At 40.9% G+C, this 23,436-nt stretch overlaps 2 protein-coding genes across 5 annotated transcripts in view; one reads left to right on the top strand and one right to left on the bottom strand.

The window, feature by feature from the left end:
* Positions 1-12,145, bottom strand: part of LOC105559492 (protein retinal degeneration B) — a 76,557-nt gene extending 64,412 nt beyond the window's left edge. The window contains exon 1 of the mRNA XM_012007810.1: positions 12,070-12,145. The gene's annotated coding sequence lies outside the window, so the exon portion shown is untranslated. The remainder of the gene's footprint in view (positions 1-12,069) is intronic.
* Positions 1-22,908, top strand: part of LOC105559493 (putative glutamate synthase [NADPH]) — a 43,495-nt gene extending 20,587 nt beyond the window's left edge. For 2 of the 4 annotated variants that reach the window (XM_012007826.1, XM_012007825.1), the window contains exons 2-26: positions 1,333-1,458; positions 2,026-2,156; positions 2,859-2,985; positions 3,086-3,211; positions 3,701-3,844; positions 3,993-4,081; positions 4,930-5,134; positions 5,611-5,771; positions 8,134-8,239; positions 9,978-10,100; positions 10,696-10,698; positions 11,094-11,320; positions 11,625-11,724; positions 11,860-12,194; positions 12,282-12,522; positions 12,635-12,772; positions 13,109-13,294; positions 13,414-13,697; positions 13,832-14,588; positions 14,835-15,166; positions 15,295-15,433; positions 15,865-16,771; positions 17,207-17,604; positions 18,353-19,037; positions 19,706-22,908. In XM_012007826.1, the coding sequence (XP_011863216.1) occupies positions 1,342-1,458; positions 2,026-2,156; positions 2,859-2,985; positions 3,086-3,211; positions 3,701-3,844; positions 3,993-4,081; positions 4,930-5,134; positions 5,611-5,771; positions 8,134-8,239; positions 9,978-10,100; positions 10,696-10,698; positions 11,094-11,320; positions 11,625-11,724; positions 11,860-12,194; positions 12,282-12,522; positions 12,635-12,772; positions 13,109-13,294; positions 13,414-13,697; positions 13,832-14,588; positions 14,835-15,166; positions 15,295-15,433; positions 15,865-16,771; positions 17,207-17,604; positions 18,353-19,037; positions 19,706-19,842 (6,198 nt within the window). In that variant the 5' untranslated portion in view covers positions 1,333-1,341 and the 3' untranslated portion in view covers positions 19,843-22,908. Of the gene's footprint in view, positions 1-1,332; positions 1,459-2,025; positions 2,157-2,858; positions 2,986-3,085; positions 3,212-3,700; positions 3,845-3,992; positions 4,082-4,929; positions 5,135-5,610; positions 5,772-8,133; positions 8,240-9,977; positions 10,101-10,695; positions 10,699-11,093; positions 11,321-11,624; positions 11,725-11,859; positions 12,195-12,281; positions 12,523-12,634; positions 12,773-13,108; positions 13,295-13,413; positions 13,698-13,831; positions 14,589-14,834; positions 15,167-15,294; positions 15,434-15,864; positions 16,772-17,206; positions 17,605-18,352; positions 19,038-19,705 lie in introns of those variants that run through there. The other 2 variants (XM_012007827.1, XM_012007828.1) reach the window with 2 other exon arrangements.
* The last annotated feature ends 528 nt before the right edge of the window (positions 22,909-23,436 follow it).

Here is a 23,436-nt window from a genome sequence, read left to right as displayed (position 1 = left end):
GAGCAATGCGTTCCCGGTACGTACGTCGGTGCTCAATTATACGATCGCGTCTCGGGTACAGCGGAAAAAAAACTCAAATGAAAAGGGACTCGGGAGGGACGCGGAGGAAGAGCCGAGGAACATGATCGAACGATTGATTGGCCACCCCTGTTGCACGCTCGGTACATCGGTCGGCCACGTGAACGCGTCGCGACACCGATCTCTTTGACGTATTTTCTTCGTTTTGTTTACACACCGAACGCGGTTCGCTGCCGTTATAACGACACGACGACGGCGGCGGCGACGGCGACGTCGCGTATCTGTTACGCTTTAATGAATACGCGCTGGCTTTACGTAATGCCGACGATGCGATATCCTGCGAATCGCTCCGAAACTTGGACTCCTTCCTCCGTCGTTCACGCAATCTCCGCCCCCTCGAGGGATAAACCGCCGAGGACATTGTGGTGTAGAGATTTCGGGCATTACTTGACATTTTTTGGGCATCGGCAAGTGTTATTTGGCCTTGCTGGGCTATTATGAAGAATCTAAAAAGATAAAACGAGATAAAATAAGATAAAGTAATGCCCACTGGACATTAGTAAGCATTGGTGTATGTACATGATTTTGGTCAGCGGTTTACCCCTCGCTACTTCTAATTGCGCAGCTATAAACGCCTATCTGTCCGAGGACCCGACAGATCACAGCACGCGCCAACTTTACGAATCTGCGAATCGGAAGGGACGAGGCAGCAATTTTGTTTCCCATTTAAAATTCCGAGTTCAAAATTCACAGACAATTGTACCAGCGAGAGCTGAAAGGGACACGTGACATCTCGGCCGTTTAGCAACGAATCCTCGCTCCAGCGTGAAAATTGTTTAAAAAATATTTCTCTTGTAAAACTCGAGAGAGGCAAACCGCTGACCAAAAGCATGTACACCAATGCCTATTAATGCCCGGCGGGCATTACTTTTTTATCTTGTTTTATCTGATTTTATAGTGCCCAAAAAATGCCTAGCAATGCCGCACATTCGTACACTACAATGCCCTCAGACTTTGGTCAGCGGTTTATCCCTCGGGGGATCTTGTACACCAGTGCCCAGTGGGCATCACTTTATCTTGTTATCTTATTTTATCTTATTTATCTTGTTTCATTTTATTTTATCTTTGTAACGCCCAGTAATGCTGCAAATCTGTACACCGCAATGCCCTCAGCGGTTTGCCCCCCCCCCCACCCGTTGACACTTATTCCGGTTATTTGCGTATAAGAGAGAAAAAAAAAGAGACAGTTGAGGCAATTAACAAGTTATTATCGATCGAAATGACGCGATGAATTTTTCTCTCCTCGCTTTTCAGATTAAGATTATGAGTTCCGAGCCGTGGACCTTGCCTCCGAAGCAAGGTCTATATGACCCTACCCTCGAACGAGAGGCTTGCGGCGTTGGCTTTATCGTCGCCATTGACGGGAAGAGGTCGCACAAGGTGAGTCGATTTTAAGCTTCGTCTGTCTTTTACGTGTCAAGTTCAAAGAACGATCCGCGTCTCTCTCGAGTGTCGCGCGTTTGATCTTTGTAATCTATTATAGATTTACGTCCGTATTTTGCGTTGTATCGCGCAGAGCGAATAAAAATGTGTCATAAAGAGATAAATGCGGAAAACAGTAATAATGTGTAGCGTACTGATGAGCTTCCTTAGACAGATCTAGGGAAAAAGTTCTGAATTGTGGACAATAAAAAGTCTCGAGTAATTATGTCGCTATTTTAAAGTCGTGAGAGTCGAAGATTTATGTAAAGTCGAGTTACGATTTCGAAGCTTAGAATTGCGCGCAATTTTAAAAACAGAGTTGGAGTATGCGGGAAAACGATTAGACCAAACAGGAATATAAATCAATTAAATGTCTAAGAGAGAGAGAAACGAGAGTTCTCCGGCTTGGAGACAAACAGCTCACTTGGTAACGTATGAATTTCGCGATCTTATGTTTTCATTGCGCGACGACCCGTAGATTGGATCGGTCTTCTCACACTTATCGTCGTTATCTGCGAATTTCAGATCGTACGAGATGCTCAGACATTGTCGGCGCGAATGAATCATAGAGGGGCATGCGCCTGCGATAACGATACTGGTGACGGTGCCGGTGTGCTTTGCGCAATACCGCACGATTATTATGCCAATGAGATTCGGTAAGAAGCCCAGCGACATGCTTATTAGTCGACGAGATCGAGCTTAGTCTCTGAGACTTTTATATCTTCCGACGTACTCATGAGACTTCCGATTTAATCCGATTTAATCGTCCAAGTGCCTGTGTCACATTTAACTTGCTCCTCGATTAAAGTGAAAATTTAATTACAGTTAACGTTGAAATTTAATTGAAAATTAGCGCAAATGCCAATATGAAAATCAGAGGCTCACGTCTGAATTACCGTTGCATGTTTATTAGTTTCGATTTTATCTTCGTATATTGCACTCACTATTTGGAGATCGAACATCTAAAATTGAGAACATTTTATAAACAGCTAACCGCAATTAGAAGGACGATTACACGTAGTTTCTGCGATTCACAGTAGAAATTATTTCTCACAGAGATTACGAAAGATTCTCTCAGATTCTCATAGAAATTCCCTCAAATCCACAAAACTTATTCCTGAACTTTTAAATGTCCATTACTTTTTATGAATTCATGTCTACGATAATCTGAGCGCAAATCGAAATCACACACACACACACCTTGGCATAGTTCTCTAAATCTTTCGTCACAGATCCCTGAGTCTGCAGATCCTTAGTTTCTCTAATCCGCAAATCCTTGTACTGCTTTTGACAAATCGTTAATTTTACAGAATATTGATCCGAACGTGACGAATCAGTTGCTATTTTTTGCATTGCAGCGAACGAGGAAACATCGAACTGCCCGAGTTCGGACGATACGCGACCGGTATATTATTCCTTGACAAAAACACCCATAAGGAAGCAGAAGCCGCATTTGAGAAGCTCGCTAAGGAGTGCAATTTAAGAGTAGGATATCATTACTGTTACTTGTTTATCGGTTCGAATGCTTAAATTACCGCGTTGTTGTACGGTATCTGGCATATTCTCGAGGTCGCGTGATTCGTAGGTGCTGTGTTGGCGTACTGTTCCCACTGATAGCACCCAGATTGGCCAAGTGGCGAAGAAGTGCGAACCGTACATGCGTCAAGTGTTCGTTACCGGCGATCAAGATGCGGAAACGCTTAAACGACAGGTAATTTGCTTAATTCCTAACTTCGAACTGTGAAATCCATCAGTTTTGTGGTCAGCGTTTAATCGTACCTCTCTAAATTCTAGCTTTGTATATAATAATATGACAATTAAGAGATAATTTCAACTGATTAATTTTATCAGATTTATTTAATCAGCATTAACTGATATTTTATATGTCCGGTTTACCGTTGTTACTAAAATGTACATTGTTATATTGCTCGGTAATTAATCGAATATCTCCGTACGTTGCCTCTTCGGAGCCTAGTTTGGAAGACTCCCCAAGGATTAATTATTAATGAATCCAAAGTTGCGCGCACTATATCGCGGGTTAAACGACTTGGCATTAAACGACTTTGCCAATTTATAAAATTAGAACTCGGATTCGTCGCAGATAGTCGCGATTTTCAAGGTTAAAACGCGAACCCTTTGTTTGATCGATCACTAGTTATACGTTTCAGATTTTACGTTTCGATCGTATTCTGTTGGCCAGATTTTCGTGCTGAGGAAGAGATCGTCGCATTCAATCCCGCGGCCGGAATTGCGATACTACATTTGCTCGTTGTCGTTGAAGACGGTCGTCTACAAAGGTCAGCTCACCGCTGATCAGTTATGGCTGTATTTCACGGACTTGAAGGTGAGTCCGTGAGTTTATTTCTGTACCGTTTTCTTTTGCCTCAAGAAAACGTGCCGTTTGCGTCTGGAAGTCTTACATAAAATGCATTATGTGTGCCGTCGTGGAAACAGTAATGTAATATCGCATTTTTTTTCCTCTTTCATACCAGTCTCCGAAATTCGAGACCTATCTGGCACTGGTACACACACGGTTCTCCACAAATACTTTTCCGAGTTGGGAAAGGGCGCATCCTTTACGGTAAGAGTCTACACAGAATCCCATAAATATCATGGATAAGATGTTATCAGCAGCAATTTACGATATATCAGCAATAATCCCTTTTAATAGTGGGTTGGGAATACAGAAATATTTGTATTTATTTAATTTCGTTATTTTTCACGAGCGATATAAATAAAAAGTACAAGAATTTTGCTTTCTCTTTTCGATCACACGATCGTATTGTTTATTTATATTGCTCGAAGAATATACAACGCTGTTAATTTATTTTGTGATCAAAAGACTGCAAAATAAAGCTGATAAAATGGACCTTGAAAGTACAAATAGAACTGTTGAAACTTTTTCAATTTCGTCAATTTGTACAAGCGACATAAATAAAATAATCCGAGAATTTTTGCGCGTTCTCTGCTTTCGATCATATGTGTATAATCATATTGTTCATTTATATGAAAAGTATACAAAACTGTTAATTTATTTTTGTGACTGAAGGTAAACACTGATAAAGTACAAATAGAACTGTTCGAACTTTTTCAAGTATTTTTTTTATTACTGTCATAAAATTAGAGTGTTTACTCGCTTATGACGACTCAAATGATAAATTCCGTTTTAAGAACAAGGTCGGCGTATTAATTATCTAATACTTGTTTCGTTACACCTTTACCCTTGTTCCGTTTGTCCGCGTATTGTCGAGCATACCAAAAATCCGCGACTCGTCTGTTTTGTAGACAACGCGGCCAATTCTGCCCACACAGGTTCCGAGTAGTCCTTCGTTACAGCGATAAATAAGATTTTGGCGTAATTTAATCGTAGTTTCCGCGGGACATTTTACAAACCGCAGCCGTAATAATCCGTATAACGTTTGTTCGTAGCTTGCTTGCTCACAACGGTGAAATTAATACCCTGCGCGGCAATGTGAACTTCATGAAGGCGCGCGAGGGCGTGATGAGCAGCCAGATATACGGGGATCAGCTGAAGCAGCTCTACCCTGTCGTAGAACCGAATCTCTCTGACTCTGGATCGGCGGACTGTGTACTCGAGTTCTTGGTGATGGCGGGACAACGCTCGTTGCCCGAGGTGAATTTACGTTATGAAATTAAACCAGAAACGCCGTCTAACAAATATTAAGTATTGCTATAAACCCTCGACTTCATAGGAAATTGATTTCACGATTCTGTGAACTATTCTTCTCAAAGATACTTGTTTTCACGAGTTAGCTTTCACAGATTCAAAGATTCTAGGAATTCTCTTTGACAGCACAAAGCTTTGTGATAATCTTTAACTTCGTAAAGCCTTAATTTTTAAGGGCTTTCTCCCTGCTTTTCCTAGACACTCGAATCTCTCTCTTTTCGAGATAATCCCCGCCTCTGCTTCGAAAGGATCTGAGAATACCACTGTTCGAAGAACTTTACATGTTTAACGCTCCTCATCCCATCAGTTCCCCGGTTCGCCACGTATACTACGATCGCGCATTACGATTCCTTAGTTTTGCAGTTTCTTGATTTCGTGAATCTCGATCCTCGAACAAACGCTTGAAATGTTACTGAATCCAGGCTGTCATGACGATGGTACCGGAGGCTTGGCAGAACGACTTGACGATGGCCACTGAAAAGCGGGACTTCTACCACTGGGCGGCCTGCGCCATGGAACCCTGGGACGGCCCGGCTCTTCTGACCTTCACCGATGGCCGTTACGTCGGCGCTACCTTGGACAGGTAGAAATTTTCTATCTCTCGTCACGCCATGTTTATCACACGTTTTTACGTAGGCTCCACTTCCCTCTCGTTCGTGCTATCTGGTAACCTTTGCCACATTTTGTGCCCATAGACCCACGAGTCTGCGACTGCCCGGATCGAGAGTGATTCGCGGTTGTGCGGATTCTTGGATCTTTGGCCCCGTTGACTTTTCAACACTTTGAATCCAGTCGCGCTGACGTTGCACGTTGCCGCATTTTATATTTCAAAATGTTTTGACGTTAAATGTAAATATCTCTTTGGTATAAATGTCTTTTAAGAATGGCGAAGAGAAATTATTGCCAAACATTAACGACGTGAGATATTCGTTGGCTTACGTATTGGTTGAAAAAATTCTGAAATTTATAAATTGATAGATATCGGATTGCTAAGATGAAATAAATGCGGCGATAAATTAAATTCTTAACTGTCCAACGTGTCCAAAAAGTGCGGGAGATGAATGCGTGTGTTAATTCGCTGTTGCATAAGATTCCCGAAAACCATTAGAAAGAATTCACTTAAATTTGCTGGAAGCTGCACAGGTAAGCGAGTGAGTTCTTTGCACTGAAATAATTCCGTGCAATAGCGAATTAATACCGCAAAGAATCGTCTGGTGTCATAAGTATTTCTCAAACAAAGAAATATCGAATTTGCCAAGAGCAAAGAAATAATAAAATGTTTCGCACCGATAAACCTAAAATCCGCGTTGACAGCTGAGAATAAATATTCATTAAATTAAAGGAGGTCGCGCGATCTAATTAACTCTTTGCAGAATTCCTGCGATAATACAGCAGGTACTTGCTTGCCTTTTAGTTTTATTTGCGCGATTTTAATATATAAATCGCTATGAAAGCGCTTGCTCGTTATTGGAAAGCTCTTCAAAGTACAGCTGAAAATAAATGTAGCAGAATGTGGAGATGCAAAGAATTGAACTGAAGTGGAATTCAAAGTGTTGAAAGCATTCCATTGAAAGAGAAACGAGCCGAACGAAAGGACTCTGCGGTGTCGTTTGTTAGGGGAGCCGCGAAGAAAGAATGCTAGGCTACGTGGGCGTATTGCCTACACTTTGCAAGACGCATTCAGCAGGATTAACGGTGCTCACGAAATATATGAGAACGGTGCACACGTGTGTAGAGATATTCTCGGGTACAGGTAAACATGGATTTCTAAGGCAGAGGGAAGTCGTGCAATCGAACGAGGGATAAATAAAAACACCCCTTGCCCCGCGAATCCAGTTATTATACTATAGAAATTACGCGGATTAAAATGACACGATAAAAATATTCATTGAGGAAAATAGATAGATTCCTTTGTAAGGGTATTTTTACAAAAATTGCTTCAATAACTTTAAGGAAGTTATTAAAGCTTCCGTTCAATCGAGATGCGATTTTATTTTTACATGACAGTAGAAGGTTCGCATTAACGAGCGGTAATTGTAAATGAAAGTGTAACCCATTCACTGTCCTAGGATTCTAGAATTGATTCTAGAAAATGTTATAGATAGAAATTTCCTGAAAAATTGAAAATTGGCCTTTACTTGCCGTAAATCAGAAATGTGTCGTTTTCCGAAATTATTTAGTTTTCCTGCCACACACATACTGGTCTCTTTTAATAATAATAAAATTTTCTCTTCTATGCTCTTGTCTATTGCAATTGAGGGGTAAACCACTGACCAAAGTCATGTGCACCAATGCCTATTACTGTATCTTATCTTGTTTTATCTTAGTTTTATAATGCCCCAGTAAGGCCCAAAAAATGCCTAGTAATGCCCAGTAATGTTGCAAATCTGTACACCACAATGCCCTCAGCGGTTTATCCCTCGATTAAAATAATATAAATGACATTTGATTTATACTTGTTGTAGCATCCACTTATACTTTCAATTACTTACTTCACTACTTTAATATCCACAGTAAGCATCTCGCAAAGTCGAAAGTTACTATAAAATACGAGCAATAGTTACTTAAAATGAAAGTAAATGTAAAAATGTCACGCGAAAGCTTATAGAAACAAGTAGAAAAATTTCGCACGACTTCCCTTTGCCCTGCCTTGTTCTGTACAGCCAAAGCGAGAATCGATGTTTACGATTTACTAAGTGTCCATCGTTGTCCCAACGTGCTGCTAACGCAGGTAAATAGGGCCTAGGCCAAGAGACTGAGAAAGCGAGAGAAAGAATGATGATATAGAGAACGAAAGAGAGAGAGAAAGAGAGTATAACGCGAGTAAGCCAGCAGGAAGGCAAGCGAACGAACGAACAGCAATGTAGTTCACTCAGCTGATACCTAGCGCGAGACACAGAGGTGGCGTGAAATACAAAAGACCTTTTTGAATTTTTGTTTGGCAGAAACGGCCTGCGCCCGTCGCGCTTCTACGTCACTAAGGATAACATGATGGTGATGGCGTCCGAAGTGGGCGTCTATGATACTCCGCCCAGCAATGTAGTCCTGAAGGTAAACGAAGGAAATATGCGCATCCCAAGCACCAGCCGATTCCACGGGAGTGTCTCTCACTCTGTCTGAGGCAGAGACAGCTAGCTCGCAGTGATATATGATTTACGCGACGAATCAACCCTCGTATGCTCAATCTTTTTTCCCCCCAGCCCCCTTTACTCTCATCTCCGCGCCTATTCTCTACATTTCTCCCCGATATACAGCAATTTCAGCTAGTGGAAGAGCGACCGAGGAGGCCTGTCGGTGGTCTGTCCGGACAAGTTAGACCCTTTTCTCCCTGGCCAAGGATGTCTCTCTCTACGGAAAGGCAACGAAAGAGCCTGCTCGTATATTACAATTGTACAAAAGCAATGCTTGCGCATTTTGTCGCGCGAATAAGCCGCCTTGGATTTTTTAACGTCACTTGAAAGTCTCGCCGGCCAAGAGCGACTTTCGTCAGGGGAGATTGTTCAACGGACGACGAGATCGAGTCGGTCCTCGCTTGAGTGCTTTCGAGAATCCTCCCCGACGGAGCGAGTCTTGCGTCAGCGAAACTCTCGGGCGCATATCTAGCTTTGATAACGCGTCTTCTCGCCATCATTCTCGACGGTTCACATTTGTCTCGTCGACTGATTATTATTGTGTCACAAAAGAACCCGCTTTATTGACCTCCCGCTGATTTCTCATTAGAGGAGGAGAAAAGGGAGGGAGGTCGGCGATACGGCAGAACTCTCTTTATTAGAAGGTCGAAAGAGTCGAGATTTCCCGACGGTAAAATTCAAAGGGGCAGAGCCGGGAGGACGCATGGCTTGTTGATTCCACGGAATAATGGTTTTTGCAGATTTACGGCTTGATAATTGCATGCTTACGCAAATTTTGAGTTCCAGAGGTCTTTGATTATACAAATCGTTGATCACATGTGCGTCCTTGGTTACGTATGTTGCGTCCTCGGCCAGGTTCTTAAATCTATGGGCGTCTTCGTTCTGGGATGCAAGCACCATCATGCGATTTGTTTACTACACAGATCACTTTTTTTCTCACCGTATTTCATCTATGTCTAACAAATACATTACTCATTACATTTTGGCATCTCCGTCGGAAGCAAGAAGCGTGATCGTCTCCATCGAGTGTCCCTAACAAGTGTAATGTTGCGCCTGAAATGACCAATCGAGCGCATCGAGACAGATGCTCGCGTATAGACGGACCGATAAACAGAGTTCTGCCGTGCGGACAAGAGTAAAGCAATTTACATTTTAACGCTCGTCGGATGACTTTGTGCGAATTCTATAGATCTCAGATATTACCGAAACAATGTAATGTACTGGCACTCTGCCTTTACACTGGCCGATCATCACCAATGCCAGCCATTGAGACGATCGTCACTGACTTCATCCAGGATTCGGTGATCCTCAAATGTATATTTTCTCTCGTTCCTCTTAATAAGGCTGCAGAAATGTCACATTCGAGGATTAAAGGTAAACCGATAGCGATATCCAAAGAGTCGGTAAGGGCAGACTGTCATCGATCGATCCGCAATACCTACTCGCTGTATGTTAGTGTACATGTATAATAGCTAATCACATATATCGTATTTTATTTATTTTTTGATCATGTATCATGTATGATGTATAATTTGTCATCTAGGGACTAGGTTTGTATAGAGCTGTAGGACCGTCATCCAGTGCTGTCATATGAATGTCGATCATCGACGTGTCGAACCCGTTCTATGGCGATTATTGGTGTACTCTTTTATTTGCAGAGTCGCTTGAAGCCCGGCCGGATGCTTCTCGTTGACACCGAAGAGAAGAGGATCATACAGGATGTCGAGCTCAAGTTGCAGATCGCTCGAAGCAGGTCTCATTCCAAGTGGCTCAAGGAACAGGTAGCTAAACGCAGCTTTTCCCCCAATCGAGATCGATTCGCGATCAATCAAGTGTTACTTCGGGAATAAGGCCAAATTTTACATCCCATTTAAGAAGATTGTCGTTCGAGATCAAAGTTAAAAAGACTTTTATTACCTCATTTTTCTATCGAACGATAGAACGGTAAATTCTGTCGGACGAACCTTTCTATCGTAATGCTTTCCTGAGGTTACGCGATTACGCGATACTCTGTATACAACTTGTGTTTTATACATAAGGCATATTAGACTTAACGTGCTTGCATAAAGAATAATATCAGGCAACTCGAAAATTAAGTCACCCCTCGCTTTTCTGTCTCCTCGTTGCACACATCAATTACTCAGTCAATTAATACACCTAATTAGTCAACTAACGCATTCTAAAGTCATCAATGTGTGTGCGTGTGCGTGTGTGTCTTGCTTCGTCAAATATTTAACTCAGAAATCCCGTTCATTTTAATGAAAATCACAATAATTGTATTAAAACTTACATCTACATCGTCGCAAAAAAAACATTTCTAATGCAAAACTAACTTTTTTTTACACTGCTGTACATGCTGTTATCGTCGACACGCAGAGGGTGAGTTGTTCTAATCATACCATTTTGAGTACGTTGGTTTCTTTCAATACGGTAAACTGGGTGGAGGTAGCAATATAGTAGAAAAACACAAATTAGCATGTATAAGTAGGTAGTAGTAGATAAATATCACGAGCAAGTAGAAAAGTATCCGCGAAAAAATATCTCGGATAATTTTTTTTGCATGGAGGTTCGCAGCATCTATTAACTTTACCTTTTCCGGTTATTAATTTGTCAATTAATCAATCACTAACAGAACTCCCGATTTGATATCTGCCTGTACGCTCGATCATGAAAATATATTCAAAATTGCGGTACCAGTTCTACTCTTCAATCTTTCATTTGGTGACGCTCTTAACTTCGGCAATTAGTAATTGACAATGCGGTCTTGAACGCAGATCACCATGGATGAATTGCGTGCCGCACATGTTCGCAACAGCAATGCAGGGGACGTGATCGAGAACGGTCTGTCCGCCGAGACAGCCATCGCGAAAAAGAACGCTATCAACGGCGTAAATGAGGTTTCGGTCGTGAATAGAGTTTGGAGCGGCGACAAACGGCTCTCTCTTTACGGTTACACTTTGGAGACCATCAATCTATTACTTTTGCCCATGGTGCAAACTAAGTACGTACGCCAACAAATTTTCTCCTTTCAACGCCATATGAAAATGTGATAGGAATAATAATATTTTATATGCAATAACGAAGTAAAAATACTAGATTCGCGTAAATTCAAAGAATTACCGATTATGCAAATTTAATGAATTATCACTAAACGATATTATTGCTAATGTTGTTTATGAAAATATCCTTTCCCCTTTGATAGAGTCGAGATTGTGTAATCATGTATCTTAATACGTTATAATTTTTTCGTGAATAATGTTTTAATTAATAATAAATATTCACGAACAACGAAACTTTTCTTTCAGGAAAGAAGCATTGGGATCTATGGGCAACGACGCTCCCTTGGCGTGTTTGTCTGAATTCCAACCACTGTTATACGAATACTTCAAGCAACTATTCGCGCAGGTACGCAAAAAAATTAATTATCGTTAATTGAAGACGAAAAAATGTAAAAGAAAAGCGACGAAAGAAATTACAGAAATTGGTTTAACAATCAAGTACGATCTAACGTACGTATTTGACATGTGCGTTAATGTATAGGTAACGAATCCACCGATCGATCCATTCCGCGAGAAGATCGTAATGTCAATGCTCTGCCCAATCGGACCCGAGAGTAACATTCTGGAACCGAACGAATTGCAAGTGCACCGCCTATTCTTGCCCCAACCGATATTGTCTCTGGGCGATCTTGAGGTTCTCAAGCACACGACTCATCGTAATTGGAGAACAAAAGTGATCGATATCACTTACCCTATTGAAGACGGGCCTGGCGGTTTGTTGAAGACGCTGGATCGCGTTAACACTGAGGCTAATGCGGCTGCTAGGGCCGGTTATCAGCTCCTCGTGCTATCCGATCGACAGGGTGGTCCGACAAGGTGAGCTCAATCTGAAACAAAATATCGACATGTTCCAGAGCGAATCTGAAAGAAATGGGACTGTAATTCGCGTCTGTTCGACTTTAGAGTTCCGGTAAGCAGCCTGTTAGCTCTGGGCGCTGCCCATCATCATTTAATCGAAGAGAGGCAGCGCATGAAGGTCGGTCTCATATTGGAAACTGCCGAGGCTCGAGAGGTGCATCATATTTGCGTGCTACTCGGTTACGGAGCAGATGCCATATGTCCTTACTTAGTGTTCGAGATGGCGAAAAATCTGAGGGCGGATCACGTTTTCGACGAAACTTTTAATGACGATATTATTTATAAGGTAAGCCTCACAAAAGGAAAATCATTGTTTTGAGATGTTAATAATAAAAAGTTGTTATTGTTTGAATGTGGAAGGTGGATAGAAAAATTATCTAATCGCTTAAATTCCACAGAATTACGCAGACGCTATGGACCGAGGAATCGCGAAAGTGATGGCAAAGATGGGAATCTCAACCTTGCAATCCTACAAAGGAGCGCAGATATTCGAAGCGGTTGGATTGGCCGACGAAGTCATCGATAAATGCTTTAAGGTATTTTTCATATTGTGGCCCAAGAGATATGAGAATTTCTTAAGAAAAATATATTTGCTTTGTCAAAACTAACTTTTAATAAATAAGCACGCCCACACAAATAACGTATGTTTCAAACGTTTGTCATTTTTGTAAATATTTTTTAATAAATTATAAATTTGTTCAAAGAGTATCACTTTGTTTTTCTCAGATGCAAATGATTAATAACTGGATCCAATTAATGAGCATAATGATTCAAATTTGTTAATGATGCATCTTAATTAAATTTTATTTATCATGTTACATCGTAAGTAATATTTTTGTTAATCGCTAATTACGCATACTCAAATTTTCCAGGGTACTCATTCTCGTATTGGCGGCGTGACGTTCGATATTTTGGGCAAGGAGGCGTTCGAGCGGCATCAAATAACGTATTGGGACAAACCAATGGATATGCTGGTCATTCGCAATCCAGGGATTTATCACTGGCGATCCGGCGGCGAGAAACATATCAATGATCCCGCGAGCATTGCTAGTCTACAGGTAACGAAGACATAGTGTCTTAAAGACGAAAAAACTATTGACAATTTGCATTTACTATAACGTAAAGAAAAACGTAATTGTGTGCAAAGTCTTCATCCTAAAGATCTTTTCTTCATCAGGAATATGTTGTCTCCAAAAACAACCCTGCTTACGAAAATTATCGCAAGACCACGATGGAAATGGTGAAGGCTTGCACTCTGCGCGGCCAGCTGGAGCTGAAGAAGTCGCGCAATCCGATTTCCATCACGGACGTGGAAGCCGCGTCGGAAATTGTGAAACGCTTCGCGACTGGCGCGATGAGTTTCGGCAGCATTTCCATGGAAGCTCATGCTACCCTGGCAATCGCTATGAACCGCATCGGCGGCAAGTCCAACACCGGCGAAGGCGGTGAAAACGCGGACAGGTATAACGAGGGCAAAAATATAATGAGGGATTTTATGATCTAAGAGTTTGAAAACGTTAAATTATTGTTGCAACTATCGCGACTAATTAAGAATCGATCGATTGGACCTGTAACTGTTTATCGTTATCCAACAGATATCTGAACCAGGATCCGGAGTTTAGCAAGCGTTCGTCTATCAAGCAAGTAGCGAGTGGTCGCTTTGGCGTTACTGCCAGTTACCTGGCAAATGCAGACGACTTGCAGATCAAGATGGCTCAGGGCGCGAAACCCGGTGAGGGCGGCGAGCTTCCCGGTTACAAGGTCACCGCAGAGATCGCTGCCACCAGACACTCTGTACCTGGGGTCGGCTTGATCTCGCCGCCACCGCATCACGACATCTATTCGATCGAGGATCTGGCCGAGCTGATTTACGATCTCAAGTGCGCCAATCCAAACGCCCGTATCTCCGTCAAACTCGTGTCCGAGGTCGGGGTGGGCGTCGTCGCCGCCGGCGTCGCCAAGGGCAAGGCCGAGCACGTGGTGATATCAGGCCACGACGGCGGCACCGGCGCCAGCAGTTGGACCGGCATCAAGTCCGCCGGATTGCCCTGGGAGCTAGGCATCGCCGAGACGCATCAGGTGTTGACTCTAAACAATCTGAGGTCGCGCATGATTGTTCAGGCGGACGGCCAGATGCGCACGGGTTTCGACATCGTGGTGGCTGCGCTGCTCGGTGCGGACGAGTTCGGCTTCAGCACCGCCCCGCTAATCGCAATGGGCTGCACAATGATGAGAAAGTGCCACCTGAACACGTGCCCGGTGGGCATCGCCACGCAAGATCCGGTATTGCGAAAGAAATTCGAGGGCAAGCCGGAACATGTCATCAATTTCTTCTTCGCGTTGGCTGAAGAGGTACGGACGACTTGAATGTTTTCATTTTACCGTGCCTTCCAATTGATGTTTAGCCTCTGCTAAAGTACCTCGTTAATGTGTCATGCGTTTTTATTGTATTATTTCCTTGTTTATTCTTTTAAATATTTTTGTTTAATGAGATTCTTACTAAGTTGAAATTAAACTTGAATATATAAATATAATAATTTAATTATTATAAACACACGAGTCTATTAAATTGAAGTGTTATTTTTCTTGTTTCTGCAGGTACGTTCACACATGGCAAACCTGGGAATCCGCAAGTTCCAGGATCTAATCGGGCGCACAGACCTCCTTAAAGTACGCGACGACAATTCTGAAAAAGCCAAGACCTTGAATCTCAGCAATATCCTGCGAAACGCACTGGACTTGAGACCCGGCGTGAATATCAGAGGCGGCACTGTAAAACAAGACTTCCAGCTGGAGAACAGACTCGACAATAAACTAATTGAACTGGCCGAGCCTATTTTGAACGGAGTACACACTCGAGTTGACATGGAAATGAATATCAACAACGAATGTAGGGCATTCGGATCGACGCTGAGTTATCATGTAGCCAAGTAAGTACGCCGCTATTCCCGAGTTCTTCATGTAAAAAAAAATTCAACGAAGAACTGATATATAATTTATATTGTTTACCAATCGTTCTAATTTTCTTATTCTCATTTATCTTATGATTGCTTCGCAGACGATTTGGAGAGGCTGGATTGCCCGAACATAGCATCAATATCAAGATGAAAGGCTCTGCGGGCCAGAGTTTCTGCGCTTTCATGACGAAGGGTATTCATGTCACTCTTGAAGGCGATGCTAACGATTACGTCGGCAAAGTAAGCACGAGTTTCTTATGAATTTGCAACGTAAATAATTTACGCATAATTTTATATTGATCCGTTCAAATCGGTACCGTAAATATCTAAATACTAAAACCTTAATTGTCATTAATTGTTATTTCTTCGTGTAGAAATAGCTTTTGCAACATAACACGGCAACACAAACGTTTTTAGTTTTTTAAGTACTTTTAATCGCAAAATAAGTAAAGTATAAATGTTTTTTCAAAGAGTATCATTTTGTTTTGCAGATGCAAATGATTAATAACTGGATCCAATTAATGATCATAATGATTCAAACTTTTTAATGATGCATCTTAATTCAATTGTATTTATCATGTCACATTGTAAACAATATTTTTGTTAATTGCAAAAACAGCAACAAACTGTAGTTTTTTTTGTACAGACGAAATAAATAATTTTATTTGCAGGGTCTCTGCGGAGGTGAAATTGTCATATATCCACCGAAGGATTCCGAGTTCAACTCTGAGGCGAATGTAATCGTCGGGAATGTCTGCCTTTACGGAGCTACTTCCGGAAAGGCCTATTTCCGCGGCATCGCTGCCGAGAGATTCAGCGTGCGTAACAGTGGGGCGATTGTTGTGGTGGAGGGCGTGGGTGATCACGGTTGCGAATACATGACAGGCGGTTGCGCCTTGATCCTGGGTCTTACCGGCAGGAATTTCGCGGCCGGGATGTCTGGTGGAATCGCATACGTGTTGGATGTCGACGGCTCCTTCAAGAGCAAGTGCAACCCCGAAATGGTGGAGTTGCTGCCGCTCACCAAACCGGAAGAAATCGCCTACGTGAAACAACTGATGGAGGAGTTTATCGAGAAGACCGGCTCGTTGATAGCGCAAGATTTGCTCGTCTCGTGGCCCGAACCGACCACGAGATTCGTCAAGGTCTTCCCTTACGAGTATCAGCGAGCTCTCAAACAAATGGAGGAGGCGAAGCAACAAACACCCAGCGTAATTAACGGCAACACGCAGATCACGAACGGCAAGATCAAAGATATAGAGGACTCGATAGAAGACGCGGAGATGGCACAGCGAAAGCTGGACAAGATCAAGGGTTTCATGAAGTACTCGAGGCAAAAGGCCATGTACAGACCGGTCGAAAAGCGTGTAGAGGACTGGGATGAGATATACAACTTCCAGGGTGTCAGGAAGACTCTGCGGGTGCAAGCGGCAAGGTGCATGGAGTGCGGTGTGCCGTTTTGCCAGAGCAGTCACGGTTGCCCGTTGGGCAACATCATTCCCAAGTGGAACGATCTCGTATTTCACCAGAACTGGAAGGAGGCCTTGAACCAATTGTTGCAAACTAATAATTTCCCCGGTGAGTCAATTTATGAGAATTCTTTTTCATTAGATACAAATTATTCCCCACTTGGTGACGATAAATCCATTTTTCTTCCATCCCTCCACTAAAGGTCTATGTCCACGATGCTAGAACTTGATCGAGAAATGCGTAGCCAATCAATTTGCAACTTTTACGGAATAGCTGCAAATTGATTGGCTACATTTCTGAAAACTAGAACTCGGACCAAGTTCTAGCATCGTGGACACAGGCCTTAACAAGCTTGATTCTATTTTTTTTATAAAAATTATACTTTTTATATACAATAACTTTCTGTTGCATTTATTATCGTTTAACACCGACACATACTTTTCTTCGTCAACTTCTTTCAATCTTATCTCTTCACTCATTCTTCTAATCAATCAATCGTGTAATTGTGTCCAATCTTTTGAAATTCTCTTGTAATACTCTTAGAGTTTACTGGAAGGGTCTGCCCCGCACCTTGCGAAGGTGCATGCGTCCTAGGGATCTCCGAACCACCGGTGACAATCAAGAATATCGAGTGCGCCATAATCGATCACGCGTTTGAGCAAGGTTGGATAAGGCCTCATCCACCGACTAGAAGAACCGGACGATTAGTCGCTGTAGTCGGGTCCGGTCCCGCGGGACTAGCCGCCGCTCATCAACTGAACAAAGCGGGTCACACGGTGACCGTATTCGAGAGAAACGACAGAATCGGTGGGCTGCTGCAGTACGGTATACCGACGATGAAGCTGTCGAAAGAGGTCGTACAGAGAAGAGTATCTCTGCTCGCCGCGGAAGGAATCATCTTCCGAACGAAGGTCGATGTAGGCAAGGATATTACAATGCAGGTAAGCGAGTGCGTTTCACTCTCTAAAATTTGTGGAGTGAAAATACTGCCATGGAGTGAAATGTTCACCCTATTCCCTGATGGAAAAATTTTGCTGAAAACGTAATGAAATTTGCTGAAATTTGGTTGAAAATCTCTTGCAATTGACCCAATTTCATTATCATTTCAGCAATTTTTCATTAAAAAATTTATTTTCAGTTAAATTCTGCAAATTTCATAATATACAACATTTCTAAAATTTTTTCACTAATTTTTAGTAATATTAATTAACTTTCATCTAATTTCACAGTATTTCATTGAATTTCATAACGAAACTTATGATTTATTTTGAAATGGTTTCAACAAGTTTCCAATAACTTTCATTTCACTTTTCGTCAATTTCATTACATTTTCAGCAAAATTTTTCCATCAGGGTTGGCGTGTTAATATTTCCTCCAACAGAGTGAATATTAACTCCAATGGAGTAAACATTTCACTCCATGGCAGTATTTTCACTCCACAAATTTTAGAGAGCAGGGCAGTCTATTTTTCAACTTTACATTTACACAAGAGTACAATAGAGAAAGTTTGATAATATTTTTACCGATACGTCCATCGTACGGCGAATACAAATATTAATTTCTCATTTCTGTAACATGTACGTATTCTAATAGATTTCTTCATTTTCTTGAGCAATAATGCTTCTTTTCAAAATACTCATCATTAATCTGTATAATGATTCTTTGACACTCACGCATATGTTATTGTAGGAACTTCAAGAACAGTACGACGCGATACTGTTGTGCACAGGCGCGACATGGCCGCGAGATCTGCCGATTCCAGGTCGTCAGCTCGAGGGAATTCACTTTGCCGTGAGCTTCCTAGAGCACTGGCAGAAGAAACAAATGGGTAACGCGGCACCTCTGGACATGCGACTGATTGCCAAGGGCAAAGATGTTGTCATCATAGGAGGCGGCGACACCGGATGCGATTGTATAGCAACTTCGCTACGTCAGGGTGCGAAGACGATCACGACCTTTGAAATTCTGCCCGAACCGCCGGTTCAGAGGGGCAAGGATAACCCGTGGCCTCAATTCCCGCGAGTGTTCAAGGTCGATTACGGCCACGAGGAGGTATCCCTCAAGTTCGGCCGAGATCCGCGTAGATACAGTACATTGAGCAAGGAATTCTTGGACAACGGAAACGGCCACGTGAGTGGCATCAAGACGGTAACCGTGGAATGGCAAAAGGACGAGAATGGTCGATGGAAGATGGAAGAGGTACCAAATTCTGAGAAGGTGTACAAGTGTGACCTGGTACTGCTCGCCATGGGCTTCCTCGGACCCGAGAAGTACATCGCCACGGAAGTGAACGCCACCTTGGATGAAAGAGGAAATTATAAGACTCCAGCCGGGAAATATTGCACTAGTTTACCCAAAATATATGCGGCAGGCGGTCAGTATATGATATTTTTAAAGATTTCGTTTCTCTTGTCTAATTTCACCTTCAGCTTTGCCAAAGAAATTGCCCAGATCCTGCATCCATTACAAATTTAGTATCATCATTTTTTTTAATCTTATCTTTTGTTTGCTCTTATTATAGAACTGTAATGGTCCATTTACACATATTCGTGACGTATCAGTATCGTATCAGTGCCATGTCAGTGATGTTCGTGATATGTCAGTGACGGTTAATCACATCTATCCATACAGTTTGGATTCAGTGATTTTCAAGATGGCTCAAGTTTACGGATGACGAATTGGCAATAATTGTTATAACTCCAGATGAATAAACAAATAAGATTGAACGGTCCGAATACGGGACTGTGCCGGGCGTATGTGAATACATCCATTAGAAAACAAGAAAACAATATTTATTATCACTGATACTGATGGAAATTCACGGAACTGAACGGAACACGTCACGGATATGTGTAAACGAACCTTAATACATATTTTAAACGTAATTTATGATTTAACTTTCAGCTTTGTACTTGACAAACTTTTGACCACAAAAATTATTTAATATCACAATCCTCATATTAATCGTCGAAATAATTGACTTATGAATTACAAAGGTATGAATATCATACATTTGTTATTACATAGATTTTTGTAAAATAGATTGCAGACGTGGACAGTCTCTCGTAGTGTGGGCGATCGCAGAAGGTAGATTGGCCGCGAAGGAGGTTGACTTGGCCTTGATGGGAGAGACCGGCCTTCCCGGAAGCGGTGGTGTTATAATCGGCGTTAGCGCTTAAGGACCTTCACGACGAATGTTGGTCTTCCAATTAAAACGAGAAAAGATCCACCGTGCACTCGTACTGCGAGAAAAGAGTCGTTACCGACCATTGGGAGGGAAAGAGTCCTTGGGGATCCAAGGACGCGAGCTCCAGGATCCGAGGATTCGAGAGTTTCACGAATCCAAGGAGATGCAAGCCTAGAATTGTAGAGTTCAGAAATCCAAGAGTCCGAAGAATGTAAACGCGTTCGGAAATTCACGGATTCAAACTTCCAGCAATGCAATGACAGCTCCTAAGAAGATCGAAGAATTTTCTTAGGGCTGAACGAATATATGACTTCAAATTTGAAAAACCGAACATCCAAAAGTCTTGAGAACTTAAAGACCAGAAAATTCGTGTATTCGAATTGTATGTTATCTAAGAGTTAGGTCTTAGGGTTCAAGGGTTCAAATATTCAAGAATCTAACAACGAGAACAGTAGAAAAACAAGTTCCACCTTTCACAGATATGAAAATTGAAAAGTGAAGATTAAATTTTAAAAATTAAATTTTAAAGTATGAAGAAATGAAGGATTGTAAAATGATATATATGTATGTATCATTGCAAGAATTTAAAAGTCCTGTCAAGAAGTTTTGAAAACAAAAAATTTTAATACGGAAATTTTATCCAAGAAATTGAAAAATATTATATTTCAAAAAATTTTTAATCATACCTAAATTACATGGAAAAAAAATTTAATAATTTTATGACCTGCAAATATAACAGCTCTAAAGACGTAACATTGATTAAGCAGAAAATAAGGAATTTTAGAGGAATTAAATAAAGAGTTTGGAATTCAAGTATTTGCAGGACCAAATGATTAGAAGCATTCGAGGATTTAAGAATCGAAGGATTCTCAGACCTTGGTCTGAGAATGTGATAGTCAAGTGAGAAACGAAAAACGGAGTAAGACAATTTTTGCGACGCGGATCTCTTCTTATCAGAGTAACCGGCAAGAGCAAACGTAACTTCTCCGTAACGTAGTGGAATTGTCTAAACATCTCGTTCGTCCAATTAGAATTAATCACACGCAAGAGAATTAAAAGCTTCGAGGATATGGAAAGATACCAAAACGAGCTGGTAGCAGGATCTACGTAACTTCACGTACGGATTTATATTAGGCGGTATACTTTGCCAATTAACATGTTTCCTTAACATGCAACTGCAAATCTATTCTTTCGAAAATAAAATTAAAGGGACACGTTTCAGTAAGGCATTATTTGTAAGATAAACCTACTACGATACGTTCTAGCGTTTTTCAGTTCTCCAAAGCAAATATATATGTAAAAGCAGAAATATTCTCGATTATCTTTTACATGCAGTTTAAATGCTTCAAATACACACAATTATAAATTTATTCCTTTATGGACAAAATGTTCGATTGTAATTATTAACTAAATGAAATTTATGTGTAAGTACAAAAAGTATTCGTATATCGCCATTTTTCTTCTGTATGTTTTAATTAGCATTTAAGAATGTAAACGTAAATAGATCATGAAGCGTTATACAATAAAACAACATTCATGCATTATCTCTGTTTCTCTGAATCTCATTTTTTCTGTTAGTCAATAATAGATAAACTCAACACCTAAAAGATATAGATATTAGATATGTGTAAAATGTTTAGATATAGATATTAACATTGTGTTGCTGCTGCGTCGTTTATAAAATTGCGACCCATATACTTGTAACGTTTATTACTTTATTAACAGTATGGTGAAACGTATTTTTATAATTAAAGATGATATTTTTGTGGTAGATTTTATATTGTTCCATTATTATCGGATATTAACGAATGTTCTTCAGAAGAAGATTACGAATTTAACGAAACCAAGTAAGGTTTGCTTTAAATTAGAAATTTAAAGACTACAAATTATTACTTAAGCGCCACAAACAGTTTACTCATGGAGATTTGTTTCCCCGATTCTTTTGCAATGCGTGATGGACTACCGCAAAATAAAATGATGGCATACGAATACTTTTACAGTACACTTACGTACTTTTCACTTTCAGTATACAATTACTATAGTATTTTTAGCGTTCTTGGGCATTCGCCTAGGTTGCCTAGCGTATTATTGCGGATCTGCTTATATTATCGCTGAGAAAACGAATTACCGAAGGATCATGTGCTATAATATAATTAATAAGAAGACAATGTAGAACTTGTATTATATATGTCGTTCACTGCAATTCTATAATAATAATTCTGCCAGTTAACTCAGTCGAGTTTTTGCAAGCGAATAGAAAACGTTACGTTAGCGAATCGTTTAGGATCGTTTAACCCCTTAACCGCACATCTACAATTATGATTAAGTACGGACTTGCTCATAAATTGATTCCAAGTTCCGTTGACATAATAGCCATGGCCTTCATTGAGGCACTGCTCTAATCTTATATTAGAACACGAGTATTTGAAAAGCATAAAATGAAACAATTTAAAAGTGGAAGGTTTACTGCTCTTAATAAGGATCGCGTGATGCAAATATACACAATATTCAAAATTTGCTGTAATTCATTATTTATTTACGTAAAGAGCGATCGAGTTACTTTCAATTAAACATCGCATCGCATAATCATGTTATAGTTTAAATTTAAATGTAATTACTGCAAATGATGAATTTAATGTTTGAATTTTAAGTAGGAAGAAATAAATCGTCAACATCGGTTAAAGGGTTAATATCGACCGACAATTGATTGGGCGTCTTCGATCGGGCGCTCTCGTGAGCTGAAAATATTATTGAATTGCGTTTATATAAATTGCAGTTTCGCTTTTACTGGAATCCTATCGAGAAAAGAACCGTTAGTGCTTCTAATTACGTAAGGTTCACAGTTTCAAAACAAATAAGAAAAGAAAGAATCTGCAGCTAGGCCTTAAATTAGAAATTTACCGCTAAAAGGTAATTTATCATCAACGAAGAGAAGTTAACGTTTCATATTTAGACGCGATTTATTTTTAACGCAATTTACCTTTTAATTCCTAGCCTTGTAAATTTCAATACATACAATATCTTGAGACAATAAATATATATATTGAATGTTACGAGCAATACCGCCTTTGTTTGCAGCAATGTTTTTAACCCACTTTGCGTGACGATACCACGCACGCAATACTTAATCGGCTACAGTGACTAACTTGCAGTAGACGAATTCAATTCAAATCAATTCAAATCAATTCTCAATTCAAATCAATTCTCAATTCAAATCAATTCTATTGTTCGATTCTTCTAAGAACAATCTTACAATCCTCAGCACGAAATAAATTAACATAAATGACGAGGACGCTATATGCACGCAAGATGCGTGAACTTGTCAGCAATAAATAAACTCGGCATTTAAATCGATCCCTCGAGACGTCACTTGTTTATTAAAAATGTGGATGCACCATTGTCCACTGACTGAAGAACTTTGTCAGGATCAAGATAGTTTTCGGAGAACGATCGAGGGAAGCAATGCCGAGGAACTGGCGGCGCAACGAGTCGACGTATTCGTCGCGCGTGTCGCGCGTCTCCGAAGTCGCCGAGGAGTTCTCGCCGCCGCCCTCTCGAATTCCAATGGCCAAGTGGCAGGAAATAC

The sequence above is a fragment of the Vollenhovia emeryi genome, unplaced genomic scaffold (assembly GCF_000949405.1).
Source record: "Vollenhovia emeryi isolate VEMERY1.0 unplaced genomic scaffold, V.emery_V1.0 DF939267.1, whole genome shotgun sequence".
NCBI lineage: Eukaryota > Metazoa > Arthropoda > Insecta > Hymenoptera > Formicidae > Vollenhovia > Vollenhovia emeryi.
This window is presented reverse-complemented; position numbering and strand designations above follow the sequence as displayed.